Source organism: Myripristis murdjan, chromosome 6 (genome assembly GCF_902150065.1).
Source record: "Myripristis murdjan chromosome 6, fMyrMur1.1, whole genome shotgun sequence".
Taxonomy (NCBI): domain Eukaryota; kingdom Metazoa; phylum Chordata; class Actinopteri; order Holocentriformes; family Holocentridae; genus Myripristis; species Myripristis murdjan.
The window spans coordinates 31,848,828-31,862,010 of NC_043985.1; the positions used below are offsets into that span (position 1 = coordinate 31,848,828).

Here is a 13,183-nt window from a genome sequence, read left to right on the forward strand (position 1 = left end):
CTTAAAAGTTGAAATGTCTCCTGAACGTCTCTTCAAGTAAAACGGCGTCCCGCTGTGATCGCCGCACGAGGCGCCGCGCACGCGAGAGGGACGGGGTGAGAAGCACGGGTCTGTCCTGCCTGCTCCAGATAAGACTGCACAGTTTCTCTCTCTCTCTCCCTCTCTCTCTCTCTCTCTCTCAGGGGGAGGTGAAGCCTGAAGCCTCTCTCTCTCTCTCCCCCTCTGTTGTCGTCGTCGTCGTCGCGCTCCATCTTGCCACACAGCGGGACGCGAAGCCACAAGCCTCGTCATTTCTCTCACATGCCGCCTCCCGCACCGTCTCGTCCTCCTCTTTTCCCTCTCTCTCTCTCTCTCTCTCTCTCTCTCTTTTTTCCCATCGCTTCTTTCCTCCGTCCACGTGTCCCCGTTCCTTTTTTCCTGCCACCATCCCTCACGTTCAGCCCCGTCTCCTCTGCTCTCCTCGCGTCCGTTTGTTCTCTCTCATTTCGGGTCCGCACACTTTCTGCCTCCCCTCGCGCTCTTATCTCTCCCCCTTCGTCTTTTTTTTTTTTTTTTCCTTTCTCTTCATCTCCCTCTCTCTCCCTCTTTACTCTCTCTTTTTGAACTAAAGAGCTGTAACTCGGAGATAAGGCTGTAAAATGGCTGACACGGTCCGGCCTGTTCTATTCCTGACTCTGAAAGAAAGTTTTAGCCAGCGAGAGGGATTAAGCATTATAATTAAAAAGTCAACTTGATGACTAAGTACCTGCGTTTTCAAATGTTTTCACGTTCGTGTTTTTTTTTTTTTTTTTTTTTTTTTTTTTTTTTGCCCGTTAGTTGTCACTGCGGCCGTTGTTGGAAATCCACAGAAATGCTGACGCGGCGTTATTAAACACAGCCCCTTCAGGTGTCATTGAGTGCCTATTAAAATTTTATGCAATTGAAATAAATGAAGTGTGTGACTTGATGACAAAATGCGGTGAAAATATGATTCACACTGCTGTCTTCCTTATAAAACACTGAATACTTTTAAATAATATTTTTATGTTATTATTAAGCCTGAATGAGCCAGAACTTTCACACACAGCCCTATTAAAACAGAAGTTTAATATTTTGATTTTTTTTTCTCTATAGGTCCAGTATTAACGTGGTTATTCTCTTTTTCACTGGATTTTGAATTTTATTTGACAGCATCTCTCAAACCAGAGCGCGGCTGTGCACAAATTTCCCGTCTCTCTCTCTCTCTCCGTCAGACTAAGTCGTGTCTCTTGTCTCTCGTCCGGCAGGGGAGTCTCACTTCTCGGCGAGCCAGCAGCCCTTCCTGTATTTCCAGGTCCTGTTCCTAACGGCCCAGTTCGAGGCGGCGGTGGCGTTCCTGTTTCGGGTGGAGCGCCTGCGGAGCCACGCCGTGCACGTGGCGCTGGTCCTGTACGAGCTGCGGCTGCTGCTCAAGTCGTCCGGACAGAGCGCCCAGCTCCGTGAGTTTTACCGTCTTCGGTGTTGTCGACGTGACTCGGCGCCTTGTGGGCTGAACGTTGGTAAAAACGTGGTTTTCCTTTTTCTTCTAGTGAGCCAGGAGCCCGGCGACCCCCCCATGGTGCGCCGCCTCAACTTCATCCGCCTGCTCATGCTTTACACCCGCAAGTTTGAGTCCACTGACCCGCGAGAGGCCCTGCAGTACTTCTACTTCCTGCGGTAAAGCATGACACACACACACACACACACACACAGAGTATAGTCCCTTAGATACACACTTGCAGTGCACAAAGCTTTTTAAGAAATTATGGCTCGATTTAATGCTGAAGCAGTTAATTAAGTTCACCAAACATTTGCAGCTTGCAGGTCTGCGTCTTCTGGCTGCAAGGCATTTTTAAGACTTAATGATCAATCGAAAAAATAAATCATCAGTGAAAATGAATTATAGCTGCAGCGACGGGGGTAATCATCCATTCATCTGGACATATTGATCTAATGATCAGCGATCCAGCACAGTACTAAGTGAGAATATCGATCCTTTCAAAATATCCATCACTATCTTAGAGATATGCCTTTATTTTGAAATTCCCATGGCACATCGGTGATGATCGTCATTTCTGCCTTCCTAAATGTTCAAACAGTGCCAGCGCCAGGGAGATAAAGACAATAAGGATATCTGCCTGTCTCTCACGGGAATAAATCAGCAGTGTGGAGATATTTTAATAAATCACATGCCGCATGCAAACGATGCCAGAACGAGATAAAACACTCAGGAAACATGACGAACCTGGCCAGGCAGCTACAACAGAAACATGGCATCGTGATGTAACGCATTGTGTTAGATGGGCAGGATGATACGGTCTCATATCAGTGTAAGCCCCTGAATTTTAATCAAATCAGAATCGTTTTGTGGCCGACTTTGTGATACCAGCAAATATTGTATCCTGGTCCAAAGAATCGATATAATATCATATTGTGATGAAACTTGGGATTTACACCCGTGCTTGCAGCCCCAGCTGGATGAAGGTGTCTCATGTCTCTCTCTCTCTCTCTCTCTGTGTGTGTGTGTGCGTGTGTGTGTGTGTGTGTCTGCCTGCAGTAACGAGAAGGACAGTCAGGGGGAGAACATGTTCATGCGCTGCGTCAGCGAACTCGTCATCGAGAGCCGGGAGGTGAGTCACGTTTACGCACGAGGACGCAGATTATCTCTTTTCTCCTCACAGGTTCATCAAGTAAACCAAACTGAGGCTAAGAGGAGAGCGAGCCGCGTGGAGCTTGACTTTGTCTGTCTTTGTCCAGAGTAACAAAGGCAGTGGCATTGTGGGATAATTGAATGCTGATTGAAAAATAATGTAAATAAATACACTTTGAAAAGAATTTGAATTTCATTTTGTGTTGTGAATGTACACTGTCACTTTATCAGCTCCACCTGCACAATCTAATCTAATCTAATCCAGCTGTTGTGCCATAAAGTTTCCTCTCCTGCTGCCTATAATGCTCAGCTTGTCTTGTTGTCACGGTAACAGAGATGCTCATTCACTTCTATGTTTGGCATTGAGCTCATAGTTAGTGCTGCTGTTGGACTGGACTGCACTTTACTGACAGCTGTTTCCACTATTCTGTCCCTCCTCATGTAAAATAAATAGGGAGGACAAAAAAATTAGAAACACCTCTCAATATAATGTAGTCCAGTACAAGAGCTCTGCAGAGTCGTTTGTGTGTAAATACGAGAACGCCTTGTTCAGATCGACAGTTTACTTGAGAAAATACGTTTTTGAGAAATCATCAGGTTTTTTTTCTGCTAAATCAAAGGATGTAAATGTTCTGCTTTTGTCAAAATTCATCCTTAGATGTAAATTTTCTTATAGATTCTACTGTATATTGCTCACATGTCTACTCTGTTTTTGACCTCTTTTTGATTTTAATTTCTGAGGAAATATCTATTTTTTAAAATTTTTATTTAAATTTTTTAATTTTTTATTTTTGTAGGGTGTGTACTAAACATACCACATGTTTAACACAAGCCACGCCTGTCTGGTCACAGCTCAGTCCACTTCACCTGAAGCTTTGTTTGAGATGTGAAAAAGGAAATAATAAAAAAAAAATCTTCAGAAGTGTTACATGTGTATATACTTTTTAATGTTTTTGACACGATGCTATTTTTTGACTCTCTCTCTCTCTCTCGTGTGATAGTTTGACATGCTGCTGGGCCGGCTGGAGAAGGACGGCAGCAGGAAGGTAGGAAGATCACGTCTTTGATCACGCTCTCCTCCCTCCTCCCTCCTCTATCCTTCGCTTCATTTGCTCACATCGTTGTGTTTCTCTTACTCACCTGTTTGGTCTCTCCCTCGCTCCCTCACTTCCTCTTCCTCCTCTCGTCCACGTGGTTTCTCCTCTCCCTCTCTGTCTCTGCCTTTCGTCTGGGAGTTTCAGCTTCCCTTAAAGGGCGAGTTCACTCTTCGGGAGCCTCGGCCCTATTTACAGATTATCCGGCATCATCCTCAGACACAGAGCGCTTCGTTTCACCGCTCGCCTCAGTATTGATCCTGATATCGATGAGCTGCAGGCTCCCGCTCGGCTACAGCAGCAGCCGGTGGGGCAATCCTAAGTGTCTTTGAAAAACCAAGAGGAGGTTGCTTTTCTGAAATGGGAAGATCCTTCAAATTCACTAGTAGGGTTGATTTTTTTTTTATTTTATTTTATTTTTTATTTATTTATTTTTTTTCACTGGCAGCTGTCTGTAAAATCCCAGCCCTCAGCGAGGAGCAGGGCATTCAAAGTTTCCCTCAGTGTTTTCTAATGGATTTTTTCCTATCATGTTTTTAAAAGTTTAAGAAAATAAAATCTGCTGCAAACACAGGCGTCTGATTCTTACACATTTTGTTCAACTTAATTTCCACAAACTGCCAAGCTTTTTTTTTTTTTTTTTTCCAAATTTTGAGCCTCACACAGTTAAAACAGGCACAGAGCTTAAAAAACAAATTACAGCAGTCGGTCCAGAAATCAGCAGTGAGAGTGTAAAGACGCGGCCCCAAACCTTGACAGTGATGTGATGAATCCAGACGTTCAGTTCAGTCCATCAGTGTGTGGCTCCTTGTCTTTTGTCTGTTCAGTGTGTGATCGCCACAATCCCCTGCTGTGGTTTTCCTCTCATCTCTCTCTCTCTCTCTCTCTCTCTCTCTCTCTCGTCTCTCCAGCCCGGAGTCATCGACAAGTTTGCCGGCGACACGCGAGCCATCATCAGCAAAGTGGCTCTGGAGGCCGAGAACAAAGGCCTGTTTGAGGAGGCGGTGAAACTCTACGAGCTCGCCAAGGTGAGCGCTCCCCGTCCCGCACGCGATTTAAAAGTTTCAACGCTTTTTAGTTTTTAACGACGAGCCAGAAAACCTCTTAATTCTCATTTTGATAATCAGTCGATAATAATTAGTAATTTATCAAGTAAAAAAGGCAAACATCATCTGATTCCAGCTTCATGAAGATCACTAAGGCTCTCTCTCTCCCTCTCTTTCTCTCTCTCTCCCTCTCTCTCTCTCTCCCTCTCTCTCTCTCTGCAGAACCCAGATAAAGTTCTGGAGTTGATGAACAGGTTGTTGAGTCCGGTCCTCGCCCAGGTCAGCGCTCCGCAGTCCAACAAGGAGAGGCTAAAAAACACCGCTGTGGCCATAGCTGAGAGGTGACGGCACACACACACACACACACACACACACACACACACAGAGAGAACACATCAGCCCGAAAGGATGAGTGAAAAAAGTCATCAACATGTGCTTTAATAATGCTCGAAAAAAACTTTGTTTCTCTAATAAATTGTCATAGATAGATAGATGGATAGATATAAACTTAATTAATCCCTGCAGGGAAATTGCAGTGTCATAGCAGCAGGAAAAACAGCCACACACAACACAATAAAGACAGTAAAACCTACTAAGAAGTGCAGTAAAATAAATAAGTAAATGAATAGTAAAATAAATAAAATACAATGAAGTAAAATAGTAAAATACAATGAAGACCACAGAGGCTGAGGCACTATAGGCAATCGATGGGGCAGTAACTAAATAAATAAAATAAAATAAATAAAACTATCAGATTTTACTGCAGATAAGGTGTGTTGATCTGTTTGTGTATTTGTCTCCTGTGCGCCGCAGGTATCGCTCTCAGGGAATCACAGGGGAGAAGTCGGTGGACAGCACCTTCTACCTGCTGCTCGACCTCATGACCTTCTTCGACGAGTATCACGCAGGGCACATCGACCGAGCCTACGACGTGAGTGTGGATTCATAACCACGTCATCACCGCAACGTCCTGCTCCTCAACTCAGTCCTCCTGCGGCAGATACATGAAGTGATTGATTGATTGATTGATTAAGTATTGACTGATGCCGCTCGTGCAAATTTGATCCATGAGTTGGTGATCACTGGACAAGATGGTTGGTGAAATCCTTCTTTTTAAGTCAAAGCATTTGACTTCACTTCATTTACATTGTTTTTAGGTGCACAACGTAACACACACACACACACACACACACACAAGAGTGAAGAACTAGTCCGGACGATGTAATGCTAATTATGATAACAATAACATTTTATTTATGCAGCACCTCTCATGCAGGAGCTCAAAGACAGGCGATTAGAAACAAGAGCAAACACTGGACAGAAAAACCACGCAGTCGACTGAAAAACAAAGAAAAAATAGAGATAAAACAAAGGAAGACATAAAAACTGTAAATATGCGAAAGAACAGACCCATTAAATTAGTGTGTGTGTGTGTGTGTGTGTGTGTGTGTGTGTGTTTCAGGTGATGGACCATTTGAAGCTTCTTCCCCTCAGTCAGGACAGTGTGGAGGAGAGAGTGGCTGCCTTCAGGAACTTCAGTGACGAGGTGAACACTCTACACACACACACACACACACACACACACACACACACACACTCACCCACACACACACACACACTCACCCACACAAACACACACACATAAGTTTATGTATTGTTTTATTTTACCAGGGTAGTTAGGATAAATCTGTTGCTTCCTGGCCAGTAAAGTCAGCACGCACGTTCAGAACAATAAAATGAAAACACTCAAACTTAAAAATCATCCACAGCTTTAAAAATCGTAGAAAATCTGTCGCCGTGCCAACCAAAAGCCATTTAATAACATGAGTATTCACAATGAAACGGACTCTAAACACAGTGGCGTTCAGACTCCACTCTCACATGTTGTGATAATTGTTGTTAATATTAAGAGCCTGGATTTTTATGACTTTGCTTTTTGTCCTCAGGTGCGTCACAACCTGTCGGAGGTGCTGCTGGCCACCATGAACATCCTGTTCACGCAGTACAAGCGCCTGAAGGGGGCGCCGGCCGGCACGCCGGGGCGGCCGCAGAGGACCATCGAGGACAGAGACACGGTGAGGACGGAGACGCCGCCTCGCTTTCACTCCGAGTGTGGAAGGAAAGCAGAGGGCTTGCAGAGAGTGTGTGTGTGTGTGTGTGTGTGTGTGTGTGTGTGTGTGTGTGTGTGTGTGTGTGTGTTAAAACCTGACCGGTCCCGTGAACTCGTCAGGAGTAACGAGTTCCTTATTATCACCCAAGAAAATGAATTAGTCACAGTACACATTACACCACATTTTACTTTTTTTACTTTTTAAGGTCGCCTGTAATTCAGACTTTCCCAGTCATTTTCACCTGTTTGTCAACTCATTCATGTGCGCTGATTTTTATATTTCCCACATGACTTGAAGGCAGCATCAGATGAGGGGATGTTTTTCATAACATGCAGTTAGAGACCAGCATTCGTTAAGCACTTTGTTTTATTTCACTTTAATTTTAATCCACATTTTAATCCCTGCTTTTTTTTCTGTATTTTGTTGCTTTTTTTTCTTCTACCATATAAAACACATTGCTTTGCGTCTTAATGTTCAAAATAATAATAATAATTTAAATATTTGATTGATTTATTGATTGGTAAACAGTAGTATGTCCCTGTTTAACCCGCCTTGTTCTTCTTCTTCTGTGGTGGAACAGCAACTGCGCAGCCAGGCCCGGGCGCTCATCACCTTCGCCGGGATGATTCCCTACAGGATGGCAGGAGACACCAACGCAAGACTGGTGCAGATGGAAGTACTGATGAACTGACAGCACACACACACACACACACACACACACACACACCTTCATCACCAGTCTGCACTTGTTGGTCGTCAATCTGTCCGTATCTGTTCTGTTTTTCCATTTTGTTTGTTCCATTTTTTGTATTTTTCATGGTTTGGAATAAAAGTTAAGTTTGATTTTCAGTTGTCATTGTTTCTTTATGAACTACTCCTTTATGTTCTGTTTACATATTGCCTTATTTAGTCTCATTCGTTCTTTGTTTATTTCTTCCATCCATTGTGTGACACACACACACACACACACACACACACACACTCCTCTCTGCTCGCTGGAAACATGTCCGAGTTCGGTTTCTGTCCAGAGAGAGAGCAGCGAGGAAACACGACACGCCGTCAAATTAACGTTACAGTGTGTGTGTGTTTGACAGCTGTGTGATTTAATGACATCATCTCCCAGCCATTAGAGCCGACACTTCGGTCAGATTACAGATTAAAAGGCAGCAGATACGTGAAGAGGCAGATTCTGATCAGTTTGACTCTTTACGTGGACACGAAATAAAGGGATCTGATCAGAAAGTGATCAAAATGTTCACATGGCCCAGAGCATTTCAGCTGAATGTCTTATTTTTCTGAGATGCTTAAAGGGATCCTGCATCTAATAAACCTTTCAGAGATCGGTGCACATCGCGTATTGGGAACATTATTTGGACCAAATCCACATTCCTGTTATTCTTCATAATTAAAAGGCAGATTGAGCAGAACATACAGTACAACATAGTTCAGCCGGGGGGAAGGAGGCTATCGGTTAGCATTTGGAGCATCCAGTCAGTATCCAGCACCGCTACTGCCCTACATGACGGGGTGAAATACCCCTTTAAGTTAGAAATCCAAAAAGAGACTCCTTGCACGTCCGGAGGGCATCGATATCTCCCTCCTCCCGTTCTGACCTTGTCACTGCCAATAAGAGAAAAGTCTGATTTTGGTGTTTTCGCCTCCGAAAGCAGTCTGGCTCGTGGATTTTCAGCGAGCGCCGTCGTCTCTCCGTCGGAGAGCGGCGAGCCTCGGCGCGGGCTGTCGACGGAGCCGCCGCCGTCTTGCCTTGCCTTGTCTTGTTGCAGGCCATCGCCATGTTTTTTCCACAGGCTGTCCCGCTGTATGTGTGACAGATCTTGTCCCTGGGCAGACGGTTGGCTCGGCCTCTAAAAAGACTGGAGGGATATTTCTGTCTCTGTGTGTGTCTGAGGGCTGATCTGTGGGCCGCCGGCGAGGGGAGGCGAGGCGAGGCGAGGGGAGGGGAGCAGGCTGCATCCCTCTTTAGCACTCATTTATCTATTCTTGGTTTATTTTTTTAAAAACATTAACCACAGTGAAATTCTCCATCTCGAGCCATTTAATCCTTAAGATCGAGACAAAGATGTGATTTTCTTCGCCGAGCTTTGTGACATTCTCCAGACGCCGGTGTCCTCGTCTTTTATTTCCATGTTTTGTGGTTGATTTGAAGAAAATTCCCCAAGTTTTGTCGTGGTGTCGGTGTTAGTGAGCGAGCAGTTTAGCCACCCGCCGGGCCCCTCCGCGGAGTTTTGCTCTGTGTGTCCCTCAGTCTGGCCTGAGAGGAGACAGATGGAGGCTCCATGCTGTCTTGGCTGCTCCGCGTTGCCAGAGATGTTGCGCCCCCCGTGGGTGGGTTCATCCAGGGCCACGGGCAGAGCCGGGCCAAGTCGGGGCTGCGCTCGGCGGGTGCTGCGGCACCGAGCAGCACGGTCCTCCATGACTCACTGACCTGCCCTGCAAGCTCTGATTCACCAGCAGAACCGGAGGCTGCAGGAGTGTGTGTGCACGGTGCAAACACACACACACACACACACACCGCTCGGCACAAACAGGAGGGAACTCAAAACATCCTGCAGAATAACACTCAGTCCAACATTTCATCACAAAAGACAGTTACCAAATTAAAAGACACTGAATATGGAAAAAAATATTGAGTATCTGCAGCTTTCATAAAAAAAAAAAAAGAAGCAACAATTAGATTCAGTGTTGATTTTAAAAAATACATATCCCATGAAAATATAAAATGTGTTGCAGCTGCACTTTTGCCTGTGTCATTGCATCTTTAAGGTGGAGACAAAACGATTTATTGGTTTATTGATATATCAGGATGGTATCTGACCTTTAATGAATGTTAGATAATCGGTGCTTCTTCCCTCTCCATTATAAAAGAGGTTATTCTTTTAAGGAGATTTTTAACATTTGCAAGTATCTCATCTTTTTATTTGACATTTGTTTTGCTTTTTCATTAAAAGGAGATTTACTCTCATACATTTTCTCACAAGTAATTTTAAAATTTTAAGATAATATGGGCACACAATATTGGCAATCAGCAGCTTTAGTTAAAATATATTCGAGTCACAGGATTTTGGCTCCACCGGCTTTCTGTACCATTTGATCACATTTTCTCATTTCTACACTAATTAAGGCTGTCTGATGATAGGAACGAAAGGTGTCTTTTTTTTTTTTTATTGATATTTATATTTAGATTGAAGTCAAACTGCAACTGCATTGTACTCCATCCCAACATGTTTTTACCTTTTTAAAAAAAAAAAAAAAAAAAAAAAACTGCCTTTCTCCCAGCAGCAGTGGAGTTAAGAAATGCTAAAAGGAGCGTTTCAGCTGCTGGCCAGTCATTTATATGTGAAGATGAGCATATTTATTTCAAGTGTGATTACAAGTGATTTTTTTTTTTTTTTTTTTTTTTTTTGGGCTGTTTGTTGGAGAAAATGGCAGGCAGGGGGCGTACCAGAGCAGGATGGCATCCATTTTATTTTGTAAGCACAAATTATATGTTGATCTGTCGACTGTTAAAAGGAGATCATGATCTGTAACGTGTGTGATCACAGCCCAGCTTCCTCCTGAAGACAAACGACACAAACTGGAGCTTTTCCTCAGCAGACAGTCAGTTAAATTCATGATTCACCAGGGGGCAGTTTGATTTAAAAAAGATTTTTTTTTTTTTTTTTACTCAATTTGAGTTTGTAAACCACAATGTGAGTCTGTGATTTCACTCAGTACTTTCAGTCAAACTTTTACATTTATTAATAAACATGAAATAATGTAAGGCTATATGCTGTTTGTCTTAAAAAAAAAAAAAAAAAAAAAAAAAAATAGACAACAGAATTACTTAAAATTTATTCTAATAAGAAAAACTATCGATGAAAATGTTGCAATTCATAGTTTTCTTCTAGATCACAATTTTTTTATTTTTATTGATTTATTTTTTTTATTTGAAGAATCCTGATTTGACTCAGCAGGTCATCCTCCCTGTTTCTTGTAGCAGATTAAAGTGCCGTTGAATTGATAATTTATAATCAATGTATTGATGACATGAATGAATTTGTTTGTTACTGTACCTCTAGCAAGACAGCCTGCCTCCCGTGTGTGTGTGTTTGTGTGTGTGTGTGTGTGTGTGTGTGCGCGCTGCAGCAGCAGAGGACCCGCCCCGCCCGGTGTGTGTGCTGCAGCTGGTGTTGTGAATCAGGCCGATGACAGACACCTCAGATAACCCGGCTATTTCACAACACCAGGGTGGCACCACACCACTGACGACCGGACCACCGACCAGCCGCCGTCACACAACATCTTATTTTATTTTATTTTATTTTACTTCAGTTTAGTTTAGTTTATTTTCTCCACCAAACCCCATGAAGCACTCCAGACTCGGCTCCAGAGTTACCTGAGATCCTGCTTGTGTCATGAATGTTGTCGTGTAAAAAGGAAATGCTGTCGTTCCTTTTCGCTCCAGGAGAGAAAATGGCGCTTTAATAAACTCGTTTTCTCCTCCAGTCTCCGCCTCCAATGCAGCAGCAGGGATTTTTACCTAAAAATGAGAAAAACAAAGTCCACTCAAAATGTGTGTGTGTTTTTCTTCTGTTTCTGTCTGTAAACTGTGTGACTGGTGTTTTCACACTCCTCTGCTGAAGGTGGAGGCGTGTGTGTGTGTGTGTGTGTGTGAGATTCAGACGGACCCCACAGCCAATGAGCTGACGGCTGATTTGCATATCATTAGCATGAACAGAATCAGTGCAACTCAGAGATTCACTGATTTTTTTTTTTCATGGTTAGATTATTGAATATAGCACAGTGTAAACGCTGCAGGACGGGACTTCCTGGTTGTGTGAACAGAGCTCTGGTTACCTGGTTAGGTGGGGGTGGGCGGGGCCTATTGGCATATTCATAGATCTGCACATTTTTAATGAGAACACGGTTTAGAGTTGAATTTAAGGAATAAATCGTTCATTTTTCCATTGGAAAAATGGATAAATATGTAATATTGATGAACAGAAATTATATTTTAGGGCCTTAATAAATGACTGGAGCGGCACTTTAAACTTCCAAGTGCACTGTGCAGTTGGAGGAACAATAGAGGATTAATTTTTTACGTCTAATAATGGAGGCCCAGTGCCACGTTCATGGGAACTGGGAAGTTTCTGATTTCCAAACATGTAAAAAATCCACATGAACTCCACACAGCCCTTAAAGTCATTATTCCACGGGAGAAGCTGGGACTTTGTCAGAGCTCTGATTTATCTGAGATTCTGAGTCATTTAACCAAAATAATTTACCTCAATAAATAAACTCAAAGGGAAGAAGAAGAAGAAGAGAGTCGTCATGCTGATGGATCCCACCGGCTCTGTGACTGGTCTTTGTGTGTTTCTGTGTTTTGTGAGTGGATTCCACAGACTGAAGACGACACGGTGCTGCCTGTCGTCTCTCCTCAGCCTGTGGACCTCAGACGGTTACAGAAATGTTTTCCCCAAATCATTCAGACTGTAAGATGTTGCTAAAATCACATGTTGGTCCAGGTGTGTGTGTGTGTGTGTGTGTGTGTGTGTGTGTGTGTGTGCGTGCGTGCGTGCGTGTGTGTGCTGCACGCTCGGTTCTCCACAGCCACAGTGTGAGGCCGGCCAGCTGAACACCTCACGGCTGTTTATTGGCAGAAACATTATACAAATGACGCAGCAACCCACATTTTGCATTTATATAATTTTATAATCGATATTTTTTATAGGAACCAATACCAAAAGAGTAGTGTGTGTGTGTGTGTACAGAAGTATCGATCTTCCCTAACTGCAAGACCTCTGAGGTCAGAAGAACAAAGACTCCCATTTCCTGGTTGTCTTGAACGCAGCATAAGTGAGCAGCAACGTTTAAGGCACCACTGCTTTAATCTTAAATCAGTAGACAGAATCACCGAGGCTGTATTTGTATAATATCTCAAAAACTGAGTATAAAAGGTTGAACCGAGTCGAGACGCCCAGCAGCTTCAGGCCAGGTGAGTCCAGAGACAGGTGAGTGCTGTGTTTGATGAACCGGTTACACTGGTTACATTCACCAATCACAGCTAAATATGTGTGAACACTGAATAAAGTTAATGTCACAAAAGTGTCTTTATTAATGGAGTTGGACATAAATAAATGACATCAGACTGGGATGTGATGCTGCTCATTTTGTGAGAGCTGGCTTTTTTTTTTTTTTTTTTTTCATAATGTACATTGATGAGGTGAATCCGGGTGAGACATACATGATCTCCTGTTAGTTTGTCTCGTTAAATCAGCACCAATC

At 43.4% G+C, this 13,183-nt stretch overlaps 1 protein-coding gene across 2 annotated transcripts in view; it reads left to right on the forward strand.

Moving 5' to 3' along the window:
• Positions 1-7,747, forward strand: part of nup93 (nucleoporin 93) — a 51,667-nt gene extending 43,920 nt beyond the window's left edge. For both annotated transcript variants that reach the window (XM_030053711.1, XM_030053712.1), the window contains exons 13-22: positions 1,266-1,457; positions 1,548-1,674; positions 2,555-2,627; positions 3,649-3,693; positions 4,653-4,769; positions 5,010-5,128; positions 5,601-5,718; positions 6,250-6,333; positions 6,734-6,862; positions 7,479-7,747. In XM_030053711.1, the coding sequence (XP_029909571.1) occupies positions 1,266-1,457; positions 1,548-1,674; positions 2,555-2,627; positions 3,649-3,693; positions 4,653-4,769; positions 5,010-5,128; positions 5,601-5,718; positions 6,250-6,333; positions 6,734-6,862; positions 7,479-7,589 (1,115 nt within the window). In that variant the 3' untranslated portion in view covers positions 7,590-7,747. The remainder of the gene's footprint in view (positions 1-1,265; positions 1,458-1,547; positions 1,675-2,554; positions 2,628-3,648; positions 3,694-4,652; positions 4,770-5,009; positions 5,129-5,600; positions 5,719-6,249; positions 6,334-6,733; positions 6,863-7,478) is intronic.
• Positions 7,748-13,183: the final 5,436 nt, after the last annotated feature.